The sequence below is a fragment of the Nilaparvata lugens genome, chromosome 5, assembly GCF_014356525.2.
Source record: "Nilaparvata lugens isolate BPH chromosome 5, ASM1435652v1, whole genome shotgun sequence".
In the NCBI taxonomy this organism is placed as follows: domain Eukaryota; kingdom Metazoa; phylum Arthropoda; class Insecta; order Hemiptera; family Delphacidae; genus Nilaparvata; species Nilaparvata lugens.
The window spans coordinates 70,637,061-70,657,924 of record NC_052508.1 but is presented as its reverse complement, the minus strand read 5'-3'; the positions used below and the strand labels follow the sequence as shown (position 1 = coordinate 70,657,924).

Below are 20,864 nucleotides of genomic sequence, written 5' to 3'. Positions count from 1 at the left end.
AGATTTGTATATAGTGTTCTCGCAGGTTGTTCTGAGGGTAAGGATACAATGCTTTCCCAATAAACGTATGGTTCTAAAAAATTAAACAGCTTTTCTGATTCTTCAAGGTTCAGTAATTGAGTCTTCCTTGGATAAATTGTAATGTTTTGATTTTGTTTACTTATAGTGCAAGTAGTAATATTGAACATTAAATATTTATTTATGACTTGAATGTATCTTATAAAAGGTTGAGCCTCACTTATAACCAAAGATTTACAATCATGAAGGTCCTTATCGTCTAAAAGTTGACTTATACACTTATTAACTATTCTAGACATATTCTTACAATAATAATTATTTCTTATTAGTAAACAATCTCCTGTAAACAATGAGTTATCTTTTCGAATTATGAAGGACGGATGTTCAACAATTGTTCGCAACTCATTTCCTTTTACGACTGGGTAAGATAGGAGAAAAAATGTCTCATAGGCATGAGAATACAAAGGCAATTGTATAAAATAAGTAATGAAATCATCTTTCACATGACAATGTGCAGACCCTAGCTGCCACAAAATTTCGGGTTCATCAGAAATGAGAGACAATTTAGCCGAATGAATTAATAAAGACAATTCGTTTCTAGACAGAATACTTGAATGGATTATGTTTAGTCGACAAAATTCTAAGCTCACCATAATATCGTCTATTTTATTTTTTATGAGAGTCAATGTGTTGAATAAGAAAGAATGTTGTTGAGTTAGCTCTATTGAAGTGAATTGAGTGGTGATTGAATTAAAATAATTTTTCAGCTTGACATTGTTGGCATGAATGACATCAATCCCATTGTTAAATTTGTGTATCAAGTTTCTATTGATTGACAATTGATTTTCGACATTATGCTCTAAATGATATTCATTTGCTTGCACTTTCTCTAAAATTTTGTCATATTTCGCTTTGTCGTCAGAGTCCATATTTCCTGTAATCCAGCTTATTGCGGAACCAAGTCCGTTTATGAGACCTCTCTTAATTCTAAGATTATTTATATGAATATGATCAAATTTTAACTTAATATCATCTAAATACAAACGTAAAATATTACAACGATTCTTATCACTATCCTTAGCTCTTAAAAGGTTTACAGAGTCTTCAATATGTGTTAGTTCAACATGTAGTCGTGTAATGTTTATGTTGTGCATGTATGTGTATGTGCCATTTATAATGAAGGAGTTCTGTACTCGAACTGGTGTAATGCCAGATGATTTGGTCAAGTCCGTTACTTTATACGACATTGCTGGGACCAGCAGCAGGAGAATGAGGATCATCTTGTTCTGAAACAAATTTATTATTTTTCTTTTTAACTATTTTCCGTGGTCGTTTCATCCTATTAGGATGGATTTTGAATGGTCGTTTTTGAATTGCTCTGGAATTTGTAGCAACATTTTGTTGTTTATCATATTGTACTTGGAAGAATTTTGGCTTGTTCTTTTTATTGAAGGTTGTTTTAATAAACGGGGCTTCGGGGATTTCGACGTCTGTTTCCCTATTCTTATTCAATAATTCTGTCCTAGTTTGTTTTTCCATCTCTACCTTATCTTTTACCAATCTATGTATAAGCTGTAACCTATCATGATACTCTTTTGTACGCTCTTCAGTGATAAGTTGTTCTGTAGTGTCATTCAGAAAAGAATTCTCAGAGATGCCGAATGTTATTTCCATTGGTGTCATTTTTAAGGTGGAATTGAGTGTGTTATTGAACGCAATCACGGCCGTTTTCATGTTGGCTTCAGTGGTATTATTTCTATTTTGAAGTTGGATAGAATTTAAAAGTTCAATTAGAGTGGAGTGAGTTCTTTCAATTAACCCTTGCGAGTCTGGATGACCAGGGGTAACATAATAAGGTTCGACTTCATAAAGTTTTAGAAAATCACGTAAACCAGCGTTGTCAAATTCTCTGCCGTTGTCCATCTGTACGATCTTGGGGGTTGGATAGAGAGAAAAATAGTCGAAGAGATGGTCTTTTACCTCGATTTGATTAAGACTCGTGAGGGGGTAGACTACGAGTCGTTTGGAGAAACAGTCGATGATTGATAAAAATTTACGTTTGTCATACTGAAAGGCATCAAGTTGCAGTTTTTCAAAGGGCTTTGTAGGAGTAGGGGATACTTTGTATTCTGCACGAATGGGACGACGTTCGTATTTAGTCTTTAAACATATTGGGCATTTGTTTATGAAGTTAGTAATATCACGCATCATTGAAGGCCAATAGTACCGTCGTCGAATGTGTGAGTAACTCTCTGAAATTCCTCTATGATAGGTTTTTCCAGTATGATAATTGGAAACTACTTCTTTTTGTTCGTCGGGATCAGTAATGTCAAGATTAACTTTTTTATACCGCTTAATCTTAACTGAGTTGAAACTTTCCTTAATGACTTTAGCAAAGTTGTTAAACATTGATTCGTACTGATTACTCAATAAACCATCTTTTGAACAATATACACCATACGTGGTATTCGGTTTCAGGTATTCTAAACAAAATTTGTTTATGTGTTCGAAATCTAAGGGGTCTTGAAAACAGAGAAGGAGTCTGTTCTTATCAAAAATTTTCTGAAGGGTAGGTGTTTTGTTTCCGCGTTCAATAAGTATCTGATTATGTTCAACGTTCAATATTTTATCGTCGTCTACTATCTGAATTTGTTCATTTGAACTGTCTGCTGAATGAATTGTCACAAGGCTGTCAGTGTCATTATGAATTGGTAAAGCATTGTCGTCAATTTCTTTAGTTGGTTGATGAGTATCGGTATGATCGGCATTGTCTTCACGAAGAAGAATATAGTCATTCATATCGAAAACAGAGCTACCAGTACCACAATCATTATTTTCCATATCATGGGGCTCAGAAGTATTAGCATTAGCATCATCTTGGTTATTGAATCGAGTTAAAGCATTCGCGATGTCATCAAGATAACCATTAGGATCATCTATCGGTGGTGGGTCATCGTTACTATTCAACTGAATCAAATCGTCTACGTTTATGTCGTCAAAGCCATGAAAGGGTAGGTCTTCGTTGCCGAAGCCTAAAAAGTCATTATCATCGTTGTCCATTAAATTGATGGGCTGCGAGGGTATGCGGGACAGTGCATCTGCCACGTGATTGGTTTTTCCCTGCACGTAATTAATCTCAAAGTCAAATTCATCTAAAAGTAACTTCCATCTGAGTAGTTTTGAATTAGGTTCTTTTATGTTTCTAAGCCATTGTAAAGGTTTGTGGTCTGTTTGAATCAAAAATTTTCGTCCGTATAGATATGGTCTGAAATGTTTGCATACCCATACAATAGCAAGTAGCTCTTTTTCTATAGTCGATAAGTTAACCTCACTCTTATTAAGTGTTCGTGATGCATAGGCTATTGGGAGGTCATTACCATCAAACTTTTGGGACAATACACCTCCGATGGCAAAGTTGCTCGCGTCTGTGGTGACAAGAAACTGTTTCGAGAAGTCAGGTAATTGTAGGATGGGGCTGTTTTGTAACATTAGTTTCAAATTTTCAAAAGCCTCCCTGTAGTCCTTGCTATTGGGATTGATCTTTACATCTTTTCTCAAAGCAGCAGTGAGTGGTTTAGCTATTTTAGCATAGTTTCTAATCATTTTGCGATAGTAACCGGTCAGTCCAAGAAATTGTTTGATTTCTTTGGCGGTCTTAGGGATTGGAAAGTTTTTTATGGCTTCAACTTTAGAGGGGTTAGGCATCACACCTTTTTCCGAAATGATGTGCCCTAAATACAACAACTCACGCTTGAAAAACTCAGTTTTATCAAGTTGAATTTTCAAATTGTGTTCTTTTAGTTTCGTAAATGCCGATTTCAAATGCTTTAAATGTTCCTCAAGGCTATCAGAGAAAATTATTATATCATCCATGTAGACTAGTACATTGGTCATTCTTGAAAAAATTATGTTCATGGCCCTCTGAAACGTAGGGGGTGCATTCTTTAACCCAAACGGCATACGTAAAAACTCGTAATGTCCGTGCTCTGTTGAGAAAGCTGTCTTAGGTACGGATTGCGGGTCCATTTGGATTTGATGAAAACCGGAGGCCAGATCAATGGCTGAAAAGTATGTAGCCCTGCCTATTTTGCCAAACAGATCTTCAATGTTGGGTAGGGGGAATTTATCATCAATAGTTTTATCATTCAATTTACGGTAATCTAGAACCATACGGATTTTCCGCTTGCCTGATGCATCAGGTTTTTTGGGAACCACCCAAATAGGGCTGTTGTATGGCGAATTGGAGTGTTGGATAATTTTGTTTTTTAGTAGTTTGTCGATTTCAAATTCAATATCTTCCCTATAAATCTGTGGGTATCTGTAGTTTTTTGTGTAGACGGGAAGATCGTCTTTCGTATTGATTGTATGTTTTAGCAAATTTGTACTACTCAAGGGATCATTTTCTCGTTTTATTATTTCAGGGAACTGCTGAACTAGGCTAATTATTTTAAGTTTTTCTTCCTCGTTCATGTGACTTGTTCGTAATAGAGATGGTATATCTTGAATTATATCTGCCAAGTTTTCAGGACAATTGGTCGTGAATTGTTTTGGCTCTATAATTTCTTCTACATCTTCTACATCCATGGGCTCCGGATAGATAGTCAGAAGCTCATTTGAAAAAACAACACATTTACATTTATTATCAGTGATTTCTACAATACCTTCTTCAACAGTATATACATCTGTATTCACTTCTTTAATTAATCCTGTTGTTACATTTGGGGCTGACTTAACCGGGATTGAGATCACGTTGTAGCCTGGTTGTAATGTAACACTCTTATTATCTAGCAAAAACAACAATTCTTTCATTCCATCCTTATATTCAAGTTTATCATTAGCAAAGTTTACATTCATCTTAAACGCACGTAAAGTTTCATTTCCAAGAAGTATGTCATACTTAGTGGAGAAATCAAATATATACATCTTTATTCTATGGGGTTGGGAAAATACATTTTCAGTGTTGAAAAAAATATATTCGTTTCCTTTACTTTCTCCATTAGGAGTTTTTACAATAAAGTCTTCCTTGTATCGAGTGATCTCAGGAGAGACCAATGATGGATGCATATAGTTTTTAGCAGATCCTGTGTCTACTAGCCATTTTCTTTTCTTTTGATCGAGAAAGTAAGGAAGAGATTTGTTTAAGATGTTCAAGTCGAGTCGCTTGGGGGGTCCTCCGAAAACTGGGGGCCTGACTCTAAAAAATGGTTCGTGAGTTTGTTGAGTGATTCAGTCAAAGTGTTTATTTGACATTGCATAGCCTCAATCGGGTTCTGATTGTAGTTATCTTCTGGTTCTTCCTCTAAGTAGTTTACTTCATATGGTGATCTGTAAGTTTTCAATTTTTGTACAGGGTCTGTTCTTTGAGTGCGCATAGACACTGTGTTTGACGAACTTACTTGAGTGTTAGGTTTGAAATTACTGTTTTGCTGCTGAAAGCTTTGTTGTGGAAAACGTTGTTGTTGAAAGTTTGGACGATAGTTTTGTTTTTGGAAGCTTTGATTTGAAAAATTTTGTTGAAAGTTTTGGGGGAAGTTAGTTTGTTGAACATTGTGTGGTGAAAATTGTTGTCTACTTTGGAAGGGTCTGTGTGTTTGTTCGAAAGAATTGTCGTGTGACCATTGTTTTTGAAAGTTTTGTTCGTAATTAGGATTTCTAAATGTTGTTGTGTTGTTGGAATGTTTCCTACTATCTACCCTGTTCATTGTTTCAATAGTGGTTTTGTAGCGTAGTTGCTGTAATACAATACTACAATCGTTTATTAACTTATTCCTAGCATCATCTAGGTCTTGTACTTGTAGTACTTGCAAATGTGACCCTAATGTTGGGTGAACTCCATGCACAAAAGTATTTACAAGTGTAGCATTCAGTTGACAAATCAAATTTTCTAATAGTAAACCTGTAACACCATCTAGCTTATACTTAGTAATTACATTTGTACGTTTTTCATTAAGTCTGTTCAAAAATTCAATAGGATGTTCCCTTTGATAGGATTTCATCACAGTCAACTCAGCAATGAGTTCAGGTACAGATCTGTTATCAGCAAAATTTTGTTTCAGTGATTTTATCAAGTCTTTTATTGAAGAACAACTGTTGTTGAATGCTACTGCTTCGGCTGGTCCTTCAAGTTTGCACATAGCAGCTTTGAAAAGAATCCAGTGATTAGCTTCTTTTTCTTGAATGTTATCAGCACAGTAGCCGATAGAAAGGTCTTCGCAAGTAGATATGAATTGATGTAACTTGTGAGAAGTACCATCGTAATGAGGTATGTATCTCAAGAGTTCATGTGGAATAGGTTTAGTGATTGTTGCCATTTTTGAAATCTCTGAAGTTGAAGATAAGACTGGATGCAGTTTTGAGGGTTTGATGAAGTTCTTTTGTTTGGTACTCACAACTGGTTTGGAGAGCGTACTTGGATCGTCCTGGTCCTCGTCCGTGGATGAATCCGTGTCGCTTGGTTCTCTGTTGGTTAGGGGCCGCCAGGTGTTGTTTCTCTCTGCCAGGATGGAAGGCTGTGCACTTGGTTCCAGAGTGATGAGGGTAGGCCGCAGATGAGGAGTTACACTCGCGTTTTGGATTCGAGACAGTTGGTCGCGAAAAAAAAGTTAATTGAACTTTACCGAAACGTCTGCGGTCCCGTTTGTTCGGGCGCCAGTTAAGTAAACGGAACACGTGACATCCTTTTTAAAAAGATTTATTCAAGAAACAAACCGGCATAGTGACTGCCCAAAATACAGAAATGAGACAAAGAATCTTAATTACTAGAGCTTATATACTATTCTAAGTGCTGTATCAGCTACTATACAATAACAATGGGACATGATTTTGTTGTAATATGGTACTGTATCTCTCTATATATGTGTTACTATAGTGAGATCCACGTTATAATGGCAGTAGAGAAATATAGGAGAGCAACGTTGCCAAACCTCTGTCTTGCCAATGCCTTCTATAGACGGTCGCTATATCTATGATACAGGTTTATTGGTGTAATATTAACTATTCATTCTAGTTAAAAATGATCAATTATATCATTCGCCAGGAAATATATTTTTCGAATAATTAATAAATTTCTATTATTGAAATGAAACATTTCGTTTATTAATTATATTCCTACATTGTTAAACAAATTTTGAGGAGCTAGAAAAGGGTAGCGATATCTGCTTTGTCAAATGATAAACAAGAATAGCAACACCAATGTTAATCAAATACTGACATTATAATGTATTATACTAAAAATAGTTGTAGTAGTTCTGTGAACAGTAGACCTCACGCAGTATTCTCATCCACAAGTACCTGATTAATTACTTGTATAGACCTTATGGAAATACAGCAATAGACTGTATTTTAATTTTCTTTCTATTTTCAATAAAAGTAGCCCTATACAGAAAAGAGATAAGCAATAGACTGGTTTCTCCACACATCTGTGTAATCACTTGTCAGCTGATTTATGATGAATAATTCTATAGTCTGATTTTTACTCTAATATTGGCATATGAAGAAGGCTCCTTTTTCCTTTTATATTATCCTCGAAATGCAAAATTTCCAAAAACCTTGTATATACGTCGACGCGCAATTAAAAAAGGAACATACCTGTCAAATTTCATGAAAATTTATTACCGTGTTTTGCCGTTAATGGGCAACATTATAAACATTTAAACAGAGAAATGCCAAACCCTCGACTTGAATCTTAGACCTCACTTCGCTCGGTCAATTATGGTATCCATGGTACAGTATGCAGAAAATAAAATCATATTTTCTTTTCAATTATTCAGGATCATTTTTGGAATTCGGATATTCCCAATCTTTATCTTTATCATTCGACATTCACAATCATAAACCTTCATAAAAACCGGATATAATTTTCCCCTCTTTTTTATAAAACTTTCAACAAATTTATCAATATTTCCAATGTTCTTTGTACAGTCATATATTGGCCAAGGCTTTGTTGAAAACTGATTGATGTCTTTCAAATAATTTTACTGGCAAATAATTCACCGACAAACTTGAACCGAAAGAAAACAATGGACTGGTCAACAAATTTATCAGCAGACTAATTATGCAAGTGAACATTATCAACAATTTGTTAATGACCTTTTACAGACATGATCCAATGCTCTTGAACTGTTTAATCAATAATGAATGAAACTAGGGTATTATTATAAATTGTAGAGATTTAATTGTAATAGATTTAATTCGATGAGTGTAGTATTTTTTTTGCAATAATTTCTGCTGACTCATATATTTTTTTGTATATTGGATTAAGTTTGTAATGTCTACACGTGGGAAATGTGATGAATTCTGATTTTAAATTAGTAAGGTCCGGTTGCACAAAAGCCAGTTAAATTTTAACCGTGATTAATTTCACAAGAACCAATCAGAGAAGGCCTTTTTGATGAGACGGTTTCTCTAAATGGTCCTCCTGGATTTATCACGGTTAAAATTCAACTGGCACTAAATGACATACTGGTTTATTGATGGAGGCGTCAGGAATTTTTTCCCTTCACAAAATTAAAAAATGTTGGAAATTATGAATAAATTTGCAGTGGTTTAAAAATTAAATACAAGACATTTAAGTTGGATAACAAGTTAAATCTGGATAAACTATGATTAAATCTGCAGTGAATTGAAAAGAAATATACGACAGTCATATCCTATGAAATATGGGTTACAATGTTTCCAATTTGAAGAAATATTGTATGATGAGCAAAAATTTACAAAAAAAAAAAATAGAAATGCAGTAAGAAAAGAAACAGATATTTTGGTTTGACCCTCATTATATTTAAAGAAAGTAAGTCATTGAAGATAATGAAACTGTCAGGAAGAAGTAGGTAATATTTAATTGCAAAAAATGTAAACAAAAGCTCTGTAAGTTTATAATATTTGCACAAACTGTTTGTATATTTTAACTCTTTGTTTTTGAAAACCCATTGTTTTAACTATGAGTTTTTCACTTTCAATTTACTCAAATCACTGTCGTCAAAAATATGGAATTATCAGTGTCTTTAGTCACTGTGTATTTCATTTCAATTTGTACAGTAATGATGAGATTACCTTTATTGAATCATGACTAATTTTTTTTATCTTATTTGAATAAGCCATTAATAATAATAATTATTCATGTGACTTTTTAGGTGAATCATTACATGAGTTTCTTTGGTTTGAGTCATGTTTTATCGATATTGAGAGAAAAATAATTAAAATGATCTTAGTAATGTTAACACACTTTCCTTAACACACTAAGGAAAATTTTCTCATCAATTTATCGTCCTTGCATGTTTCTAAATTTAAGTATAAATAACTCACTATTAATCCGGATTGAAATACATTTATTGTAAACAAACAATATTGAATTAACTTCCAATGTTTTTCAATAAATAAAAGACTAACGTGCTTGACCTATTCCTTGTGTTATCTCCAAATTGTTGAGTGTTATTCATTTCACAGTCATCATTCTATTGTGATTCATAATTGCCGCTATTGTCTCCCCCACTTTCTCAATTTCGTCATCATCCTCTTTTTCACCATCATCCCTTCTACCGCCATCTTGGATGACGCTCAGCCGTTTCTATTCAAAAGGCAGCTGCAATCTGAAAACAGGATCAGTTGTTTTGTAACGAGTCGTCTGTTTGGTGTTGATTGAAGCAAATTTATTCCGTAAGTAAAATTTTTTAACCTTTATATTTGTCAAATCAATGTCATTCTAATTTATTACTTCAAAATTTCTTAGTTTTAATAGTGTTTTTTTATATAAATTTACTGTGGAACTCTGGAGAAAGGTTCACTGATGCTACTCCACCTGTAATTGCGTAGTTGTTTACAGTTTACTGGACAATTTATTTTGGTAAACGTAGGTCAGGATACAAATTAAATGCTATTTTTACAATTGATTTTAATAAGAATTAAACTTTTGCGTAGTTGTTTACAGTTTACTGGATAATTTATTTTGGTAAACGTAGGTCAGGATACAAATTAAATGCTATTTTTACAATTGATTTTAATAAGAATTAAACTTAATTAATTATGTAGAAATAGTTTAGTTTTAGTAGATGTTTCTTTTTAGTTTTCACTTTCACAGGATAACAAAGCCAATTGATTAAAGCTCTAACATTTTGTTTTCTCTTGTCTGCATTGATAAATATTCTCTTCATGTTTAATTCTGTCTACTCATTTTCTGCAACTAATTTAGTGTTTATTATTTTTGTAACTGAGCTAGAATTTGAATTTAAATTGGTTCTTTGTTGATTGTTACCACATCCTTTTTATTGACACTAGAAAGAAGCGTTACATATTTCTATGTCATAATTTGATTTGCTCAATTCTCAACCAGGAAGACTAGCTTATTTTCTAATTTAATATTCGTGTCACATTTCATGTTGGCTTCAATCTTAATTCAAGGATCATTTTTCAAGTACTTCACTGAACAAAAACAAATAACGTTTAAAACATATTTGAACTCAATAGGTCATTGGGATTGGGTGACCCTTTTCCCTAGTTTACTGTTCTTTTTCTATAGTCGATAAGTTAACCTCACTCTTATTAAGTGTTCGTGATGCATAGGCTATTGGGAGGTCATTACCATCAAACTTTTGGGACAATACACCTCCGATGGCAAAGTTGCTCGCGTCTGTGGTGACAAGAAACTGTTTCGAGAAGTCAGGTAATTGTAGGATGGGGCTGTTTTGTAACATTAGTTTCAAATTTTCAAAAGCCTCCCTGTAGTCCTTGCTATTGGGATTGATCTTTACATCTTTTCTCAAAGCAGCAGTGAGTGGTTTAGCTATTTTAGCATAGTTTCTAATCATTTTGCGATAGTAACCGGTCAGTCCAAGAAATTGTTTGATTTCTTTGGCGGTCTTAGGGATTGGAAAGTTTTTTATGGCTTCAACTTTAGAGGGGTTAGGCATCACACCTTTTTCCGAAATGATGTGCCCTAAATACAACAACTCACGCTTGAAAAACTCAGTTTTATCAAGTTGAATTTTCAAATTGTGTTCTTTTAGTTTCGTAAATGCCGATTTCAAATGCTTTAAATGTTCCTCAAGGCTATCAGAGAAAATTATTATATCATCCATGTAGACTAGTACATTGGTCATTCTTGAAAAAATTATGTTCATGGCCCTCTGAAACGTAGGGGGTGCATTCTTTAACCCAAACGGCATACGTAAAAACTCGTAATGTCCGTGCTCTGTTGAGAAAGCTGTCTTAGGTACGGATTGCGGGTCCATTTGGATTTGATGAAAACCGGAGGCCAGATCAATGGCTGAAAAGTATGTAGCCCTGCCTATTTTGCCAAACAGATCTTCAATGTTGGGTAGGGGGAATTTATCATCAATAGTTTTATCATTCAATTTACGGTAATCTAGAACCATACGGATTTTCCGCTTGCCTGATGCATCAGGTTTTTTGGGAACCACCCAAATAGGGCTGTTGTATGGCGAATTGGAGTGTTGGATAATTTTGTTTTTTAGTAGTTTGTCGATTTCAAGTTCAATATCTTCCCTATAAATCTGTGGGTATCTGTAGTTTTTTGTGTAGACGGGAAGATCGTCTTTCGTATTGATTGTATGTTTTAGCAAATTTGTACTACTCAAGGGATCATTTTCTCGTTTTATTATTTCAGGGAACTGCTGAACTAGGCTAATTATTTTAAGTTTTTCTTCCTCGTTCATGTGACTTGTTCGTAATAGAGATGGTATATCTTGAATTATATCTGCCAAGTTTTCAGGACAATTGGTCGTGAATTGTTTTGGCTCTATAATTTCTTCTACATCTTCTACATCCATGGGCTCCGGATAGATAGTCAGAAGCTCATTTGAAAAAACAACACATTTACATTTATTATCAGTGATTTCTACAATACCTTCTTCAACAGTATATACATCTGTATTCACTTCTTTAATTAATCCTGTTGTTACATTTGGGGCTGACTTAACCGGGATTGAGATCACGTTGTAGCCTGGTTGTAATGTAACACTCTTATTATCTAGCAAAAACAACAATTCTTTCATTCCATCCTTATATTCAAGTTTATCATTAGCAAAGTTTACATTCATCTTAAACGCACGTAAAGTTTCATTTCCAAGAAGTATGTCATACTTAGTGGAGAAATCAAATATATACATCTTTATTCTATGGGGTTGGGAAAATACATTTTCAGTGTTGAAAAAAATATATTCGTTTCCTTTACTTTCTCCATTAGGAGTTTTTACAATAAAGTCTTCCTTGTATCGAGTGATCTCAGGAGAGACCAATGATGGATGCATATAGTTTTTAGCAGATCCTGTGTCTACTAGCCATTTTCTTTTCTTTTGATCGAGAAAGTAAGGAAGAGATTTGTTTAAGATGTTCAAGTCGAGTCGCTTGGGGGGTCCTCCGAAAACTGGGGGCCTGACTCTAAAAAATGGTTCGTGAGTTTGTTGAGTGATTCAGTCAAAGTGTTTATTTGACATTGCATAGCCTCAATCGGGCTCTGATTGTAGTTATCTTCTGGTTCTTCCTCTAAGTAGTTTACTTCATATGGTGATCTGTAAGTTTTCAATTTTTGTACAGGGTCTGTTCTTTGAGTGCGCATAGACACTGTGTTTGACGAACTTACTTGAGTGTTAGGTTTGAAATTACTGTTTTGCTGCTGAAAGCTTTGTTGTGGAAAACGTTGTTGTTGAAAGTTTGGACGATAGTTTTGTTTTTGGAAGCTTTGATTTGAAAAATTTTGTTGAAAGTTTTGGGGGAAGTTAGTTTGTTGAACATTGTGTGGTGAAAATTGTTGTCTACTTTGGAAGGGTCTGTGTGTTTGTTCGAAAGAATTGTCGTGTGACCATTGTTTTTGAAAGTTTTGTTCGTAATTAGGATTTCTAAATGTTGTTGTGTTGTTGGAATGTTTCCTACTATCTACCCTGTTCATTGTTTCAATAGTGGTTTTGTAGCGTAGTTGTTGTAATACAATACTACAATCGTTTATTAACTTATTCCTAGCATCATCTAGGTCTTGTACTTGTAGTACTTGCAAATGTGACCCTAATGTTGGGTGAACTCCATGAACAAAAGTATTTACAAGTGTAGCATTCAGTTGACAAATCAAATTTTCTAATAGTAAACCTGTAACACCATCTAGCTTATACTTAGTAATTACATTTGTACGTTTTTCATTAAGTCTGTTCAAAAATTCAATAGGATGTTCCCTTTGATAGGATTTCATCACAGTCAACTCAGCAATGAGTTCAGGTACAGATCTGTTATCAGCAAAATTTTGTTTTAGTGATTTTATCAAGTCTTTTATTGAAGAACAACTGTTGTTGAATGCTACTGCTTCGGCTGGTCCTTCAAGTTTGCACATAGCAGCTTTGAAAAGAATCCAGTGATTAGCTTCTTTTTCTTGAATGTTATCAGCACAGTAGCCGATAGAAAGGTCTTCGCAAGTAGATATGAATTGATGTAACTTGTGAGAAGTACCATCGTAATGAGGTATGTATCTCAAGAGTTCATGTGGAATAGGTTTAGTGATTGTTGCCATTTTTGAAATATCTGAAGTTGAAGATAAGACTGGATGCAGTTTTGAGGGTTTGATGAAGTTCTTTTGTTTGGTACTCACAACTGGTTTGGAGAGCGTACTTGGATCGTCCTGGTCCTCGTCCGTGGATGAATCCGTGTCGCTTGGTTCTCTGTTGGTTAGGGGCCGCCAGGTGTTGTTTCTCTCTGCCAGGATGGAAGGCTGTGCACTTGGTTCCAGAGTGATGAGGGTAGGCCGCAGATGAGGAGTTACACTCGCGTTTTGGATTCGAGACAGTTGGTCGCGAAAAAAAGTTAATTGAACTTTACCGAAACGTCTGCGGTCCCGTTTGTTCGGGCGCCAGTTAAGTAAACGGAACACGTGACATCCTTTTTAAAAAGATTTATTCAAGAAACAAACCGGCATAGTAACTGCCCAAAATACAGAAATGAGACAAAGAATCTTAATTACTAGAGCTTATATACTATTCTAAGTGCTGTATCAGCTACTATACAATAACAATGGGTTTTAAATAACCTAAAAGATGATGTTCAATTATGTGGGAGGTTGAGTTTATACTTTTTTATTCTTTCAAATGACAATAAGATGATAATATTATAAATGTTTTAATTATTGAATAATGAACACAAATAATGAAAAGTTTTTTGATCAGCTGTTTTTTGATCACCTTTCTTTGTTCCATGTTAGCGGCTGGAAAAGGGTACTCTTTCCGGCCTAGGCCGGAAAGAAACCTGTTCTGACGTCTGAGGAGAGTCGTCTGCAAACAATGTCTTTCAGATCTACGTAGGGACTGGAAAACAGCTGCTTTCTGTGCAGTGTGGCGAAAATATCTTTCCACCACTTATCACAAGATATCCATCACGATCATTTGATTATTTCAAATCAAAATTGTGAGAAAAGGAGAACCAATAACGCAAGTTCCTATAAGAATGGAAAGTATGGAGTACTAAACATTGAGTGTAATTAAAATAACTCACCAATAATTGATGTAAGCCATCTACTTTTGAGGTTGAAAAATCATCTGTTGGCTTATATTACCTCTTGCAACATTTATAGACATGAAAGGATAGGAAGTGCCTAGGACAGAAATGAATGGTATCGGCCTAAGTAACAAGATACAAAATGAAAGTATAAAACTGTTTTAATGATAGTTACAAATTTAGAAGATACACTAGGTACTAATTTTGAAATGCAAGCATTATAATATTAAACTTCTAGTAGGACTAGGATGAAGATCCTTGTCATAAGATACGGTAGTGCTAACACAATCAATAGTTGACAAATATCTATATGGTTCACAATATAGTATTCTATAATATTTTCAGGGGAAATACCCAGAAATTGAAAAAAATGTTCACATTGTTTAATAAGAAATATCAAGTGCCGGATGCACAAAAGCCGGTTAAATTTCAACCGTGATTAATTTCACGAGAACCAATCAGAGAAGGCTTTTTTTTTATATAAGACGGCATATCTGATTGGTTCTCGTGCGAATAATCACGATTAAAATTTAACCGGCTTTTGTGCATCGGGTACTTGATATTTCTTATTAAGGCTGTGCAAAGGCTAAAAATGAACTTTCTACTGGTGATATATTTCAAAGTTTTTCGATCAAGCTATCAAAATAATAAAATTTTTCTCAGGAAAACATTTTTTCTCCGATCATTACTTTTTGAGATATTAGCGCCTAAAGTTGAAATTTTGGAACAGAACATTTCAAATTCGGTAAGATATAAATCGATGATATTTAGAGGATAGATTCTTTATGGTATTTTTGATCTAGTAAAACAAAAATTTTCTGAAAATATCAATTTTTGAGAAAGTTATTCAATTTACTAAAAATAACTTTTATTGAGTTATTTTTGGTAAATTAAATAACAAAAATTGATATTTTTATAAGATTTTTGTTTTACTAGATCAACAATATCATAAAGAATCTATCCTCTAAATCTCATGAATTCATCTCTTACCGAATTTGAAATGTTCTGTCCCAAAAATTTAAACTTTCGGCGCTCATATCTCAAAAGTTATGATCGGAGAAAAAAATGTTTTCCTGAAAAAACTTTTTTATTTTGATAGCTTGATAGTATACAAATCGAAAAACTTTGAAAAATATCACCAGTAGAAAGTTTATTTTTAGCCTTTGCACAGCCTTAATAAGAAATATCAAGTACCGGATGCACAAAAGCCGGTTAAATTTTAATCGTGATTATTCGCACGAGAACCAATCAGATATGCCGTCTTATATCAAAAAAGCCTTCTCTGATTGGTTCTCGTGAAATTAATCACGGTTGAAATTTAACCGGCTTTTGTGCAACCAGGCCGTAATAAATGATAGTAATCCAGATTATGGAATTCATATATTAGTAGGCCTACTATATTAATACAATCAAGCACATTTTCAAAATGTGATGGGGTTTCAATGGCCTCAATAAGAATAAATAAGAGAAAATTTATATTTTCATCAAATTTATGATTTAGAATGAACGATAAAATCATGGGCAACATAGTTGATGAATGTTAATATTGTTATAAACTGAACAATGATACCTAAGCTAACAACCAGATAATTATCATCCTTTCACAGAATTACAAACAAAATATTCAATAGAACCTGTTTGGGTCAAGTTTTCAAATATACACATTAAATTTATGGTTCAAATTTATATTACATTAAGAATACGATACGATCATTCAGAGTGTATTCAACACATCTACACAAGATATACATAGACATATGAAACGTATAACCTAATAGGCTAATAAAAAAATTGTTATTAGAATAGGATTTCAAATATTATTTGAACGTAAAAGGAATACGGTTATAGGAGATAATTACGGTGGAAGGAAGTTCGAGCTTAATATGAAAAAAATCAAGAATAATAAATTATAGATGAGATTATCAATTTTTAGAGGTGAAAACTTCACTGGAATATGAGAATCAAAATGATAAGCCACATTCCATCTATACGAAAGGCAAAATGGAAATTTCAGCTTCAAATTTTTATAAAAGTGCAATAAAAGAACCTATAAAACAAAATAGATAATTTTTATACCTAATGGGTAGAAATATTATTTGATACTCATTAGAAAATGCTTGAGTGTAATTTTATACAGAGAAAGACACGTTAGTAATAATAGTTATTTTATTTATCCTTAAATGGGGAACAAGAATCAGTTCTTTAGAATAAATCCTCCCTTCATGAAATGTATATTTAAGAGAGCTCAATTTTGGCTCAACTCACACTTACGCGATTCAGGTCGAGAAGAGACTCGACTCTAGTCGAGAGCATGTGTTTCCAAATGGTGACACTCAGACCAGTCGATTCTAGTCTCCGCGACATCACCATTTGAAAACACATGCTCTCGACTAGAGTCGAGTCTCCTCTCGACCTGAGTCGCGCAGTGTGAGTTAAGCCTAACTGTTTAATAGATATTTAATCACGTCTTACATAAACTTGAGAAGAATCAAAAACTGTATTAATTTAATCGATTATTTCTATTGAAATATTTATTCATATAAGTAGACACTTCAAGAAAAGTATCACACCAAAAAAAAGATACTTCAAAGAAAGTACAGGCTTTTGCCCTGATCAGTTACTTTATGAATTTTAGAATACAAACGTTTTATAAGGAACGTTTGCCACTCCAAATTAATTCGTTTAGTTTACGAAGTAAAGTAGTTGGATTGAGTATTAATAATTTTACTATTTCATCTTCTAAATTTCGTCTTTAATTTGGTGAGTATAAAAATATACTGCCAGAAGCATAATTAGTAGTGATATGTAGCCTTTTCATGACACTGAAATGCTCGTTCCAAAGATAATAACTGTTAGGCTGGGCGTACACCGGTTAGTCAAGTCAAGACTAGTCACGTTTAGTCACAATACTTCACATAGCTGCTTGTGAGGCAACTCACACTGATTAGTCATTGCAATTAGACATGTCTCCATAAGCAACTATGTGAAGTATTGTGACTAAACGTGACTAGTCTTGTCTTGACTAGCCGGTGTGCGTCTGGCCTTATTGTAATAATGATAATAACATTACAGTCAGTGAAGTAGTTAAACTGGTTTTGTAAGATACTGAAGCTCGATCTAAAAAATGCACAGCTGATAGGTTTATCTTCATCAAGAAGGCACTATTTTAGTACAAATACACATCAAAATGACTGTAAAAAGAGAAGATTATTATAGCAACAAAAGTCGATACATAGAGGTAACTTTAAAAATAGATGATTAGGTACATAAAAAGAGTAGAGTACAGATTAGAAAGTTTTACAAGCTATTGTTATTACACAGATAAATACTTTAAACCAACACTACAAAAGTCACAGCCTTTTTTACAAAAATAATATACAGAACGATTCGTTGACAAAGTTACTTCAAAAATCGTAGATTTCGTAGCCTAACTACTGAAAATTAGGTGATTTACGAAGGGATACATTAGGGCTCGGTTGCACAGAAGCATGTTAAATTTCACGAGAAACATTCTTTTCGAAAAAGCCTTCTTTGATTGGTTCTCGGGAAATCAATCACGATTAAAATTTAACCGGCTTTTGTGCAACCCGGCCATAATCTAAATTTTGTGCAAGAGGCAAACTAGCTATCGCTAATTTTCTAGTCATTCAAATAAAAAACTCTAATAACATTAATGAATTAATAGGTTTACGGTTGTAAAACAAAGACTTCAAGAGGATTGAAGTTTGATTACAATACGTTGGCATTTACAAAACAAACACAAATTTACAAAGAGTTATATTAATTAAAATATAAAAACGAACGTGATGTTGAAATGCATTATTTTATTGCCTGTGATGAGTCATTATTATTCTTACTCATCATAGATAGAGTATAGGTAAAAAGTACTAATTAGCAGAGTAATTAGCTAGAGTGAATACCCACGTTTCAAGGGTAACATTTGTAAAAACATTGATAATAGTTATTTTCAACTCTATAAGTTAGGTTAGGTTTCTGCTTGAGCAGGTGCATACATCGAAAAGTACAAATAGGCTCAATAGAATTAGAGAAGTGCAGTCTTCGTTGGTCATTTGGACGAAAGAAGACAGAAAATTCAGAGTCGTATCCTGTCAAAACAGCCCTGAAGTTTTCTTCAAGTTGGTCTGTTTCCAGGTTGGCATTTCGAAAAATTCTTCTTTACTCATTCCAAGCAGTTCCTGAAAAATAACGTAAAAAGCTGTTAGTACCACAAGCGAGAAAAACATACTAGATGTGTTCACATCAATGGGAAATAATATCTTGTAGTGAATGAATTTTTCCGAAAAAAATGCGACAAATTGCTTGACAATATATTTTTTTATGTAGGTATTGTATAATAAGTGATTCTAGTAAGTCAATTCAACCAATTCTATCCAGTTTCTTAGTCAATTCGACTATAGTCAGGTCCATGTTTTAATGGCAGTGTTTAATTACTTACTTACTGCGGTGGCCACTCGTACCCCAGTCGGTACTTAGCCTCATCAACTAAGTCTCTCCAAAACTTTCGGTCAGCCGCGTCCTCCTCTTTTAGGCCCATCCTCCTCATATCTTTCCGGACCTGGTCCCACCATCTAGTTTTTGGCCTTCCAGATGGTCTCCTTCCTATAGGATTATTCCTCAGTACACTCTGCTTGTCAGAGCGCTTTCTTCTCTCCTCAGAATGTGTCCCGTCCACCGTAACCTTCTGCTTTTAATCTCACCCACTATGTCTGCTTCATTGAATATTTGGCGTATTTCATAGTTTTGTGCTTGATTCTCCAAACTCCGTCCTATTAGTGTTTAATTAGCACTGATATTTATTTATTTATTTATTCGTTGATATAATTACAAATCATATGAATATGATCGGGATAGAACAACAGGCATAGCCCAAAACTATTCTGTTCCCAAATTTTGATAAATAATGAAGTGTCCGAAAAAATAGGTTAATATGTTCTTACTGAGGAAATTTAAAGTTCAAAGTTCTGTCCAAGGATATATATTAGCTAGAAATTTTGAATTTAGAATGATTAAAATGCCAAATTATAGTCAAATTTTGCACTTAATATCACCGCACTTTGAATAAATTGAGTTATTTCAGAAAATTTTGAAGCCAAAGTAAGATATTGCTATTCTTGTCTATCATTCAACAAAGCGGATAGCGCTATCTCTTTCTCGCTTTGTTCTGTTGCCAGATCGTCTTTCAACAATATAGAATTAATAATTAATTAACAAAATATTCAATCTTAATCATGACAATTTATTATGAAATTATTGAAAAATATAATTTCTCGCTTAAAAAAATATAATTGTTTATTATAAACGAGAATGAACCTTTAATATTACTTCAATAAACCTGTATCAGGTACAGTCTATAGAAGGCATTGACAAGACAGAGGATCGGCAACGTTGATCTACCATCTTTCTCCACTGCCATTATAACATGGACCTCACTATACTCTTATTCAACATTTTATCACTACATATTTTTTTCATAACAGTGATAGTAGTTTTAATTTTTCTGCTCAAAAATTTCAAGTTTATTTCAATATTATTGAAACTTTCGGATTGTTTAGTGTTATTTCCGGCTCTTATCAACCCTTCGAAATTCAAAATTCATCAGTCATATCTCGAATACCTACGTATTCTCTGAGTGTTAATCTTTGGTGAAAACAGAAATTTTAAACTTAACCTCACTTTGGACTATTTATGTGCCAAAATCAAGGAATTGAAGAAGTTTGGGCAATTGCCTGTTTCTCTTTCCAAATATCGTGTTTGGGACTGTTCTAATAAATAAATAAATAATAAATAAATATTGGATATTCAGTGATCAAATTTTATGACAAATTTAGTACCTCGAATTGTTTTAATAAATTGATGGTTTTAACAATATAAAGTATATTTAATTCAATATGAATATCTACCACATCAACACCGAAAGTATTCAGTGATTTAATTACAAAGGGTCATTTTTTTCAACCTCCGATCACATATCATAAGACTAAGACAATGGTTAGGGGGGTGGGGGGTTGATTTTCATAGAGCTGAACAGCTTGTCTTCCCCATCAAACGCCCTGTGATCGGTTCGGCCAGATCGTCAATTGTTGTCCAGTTATAGACCGCGAAACATGGCCGCCTCAATTGAACCTCTCGACAAGTGCTATAGTGATGTCCAAGTTATAATGGCAGTGGAGAAAGATAGGAGAAAAATCTGGTGTGGCGCACTCACACAACTTTCCTTGCCGTTATGAAAATTGATCACCTGACGCTAGTGTTCCCGCGCATCTCAAGTCTACTATTCAAAGATTTGAGCCAGCTGGTGACAGAGCAATAACGCTGGAGACACACATGAGGTCTGCTATCTC

At 33.9% G+C, this 20,864-nt stretch overlaps 2 protein-coding genes across 7 annotated transcripts in view; both read right to left on the bottom strand.

The window, feature by feature from the left end:
- The window catches only part of LOC111045532 (serine/threonine-protein kinase MAK), a 55,631-nt gene extending 41,097 nt beyond the window's left edge, over nucleotides 1–14,534 (bottom strand). Inside the window, exon 1 of the mRNA XM_039429207.1 lies at nucleotides 14,500–14,534. Within this exon, the coding sequence (XP_039285141.1) occupies nucleotides 14,500–14,519 (20 nt within the window). The 5' untranslated portion in view covers nucleotides 14,520–14,534. The remainder of the gene's footprint in view (nucleotides 1–14,499) is intronic.
- Nucleotides 14,535–16,650: 2,116 nt separating this feature from the next.
- Nucleotides 16,651–20,864, bottom strand: part of LOC111045543 (supervillin) — a 212,396-nt gene continuing 208,182 nt past the window's right edge. For all 6 annotated transcript variants that reach the window (XM_039429203.1, XM_039429201.1, XM_039429200.1 and 3 more), the window contains one exon: nucleotides 16,651–18,698. In XM_039429203.1, coding sequence (XP_039285137.1) covers nucleotides 18,612–18,698 — 87 coding nt within the window. In that variant the 3' untranslated portion in view covers nucleotides 16,651–18,611. The remainder of the gene's footprint in view (nucleotides 18,699–20,864) is intronic.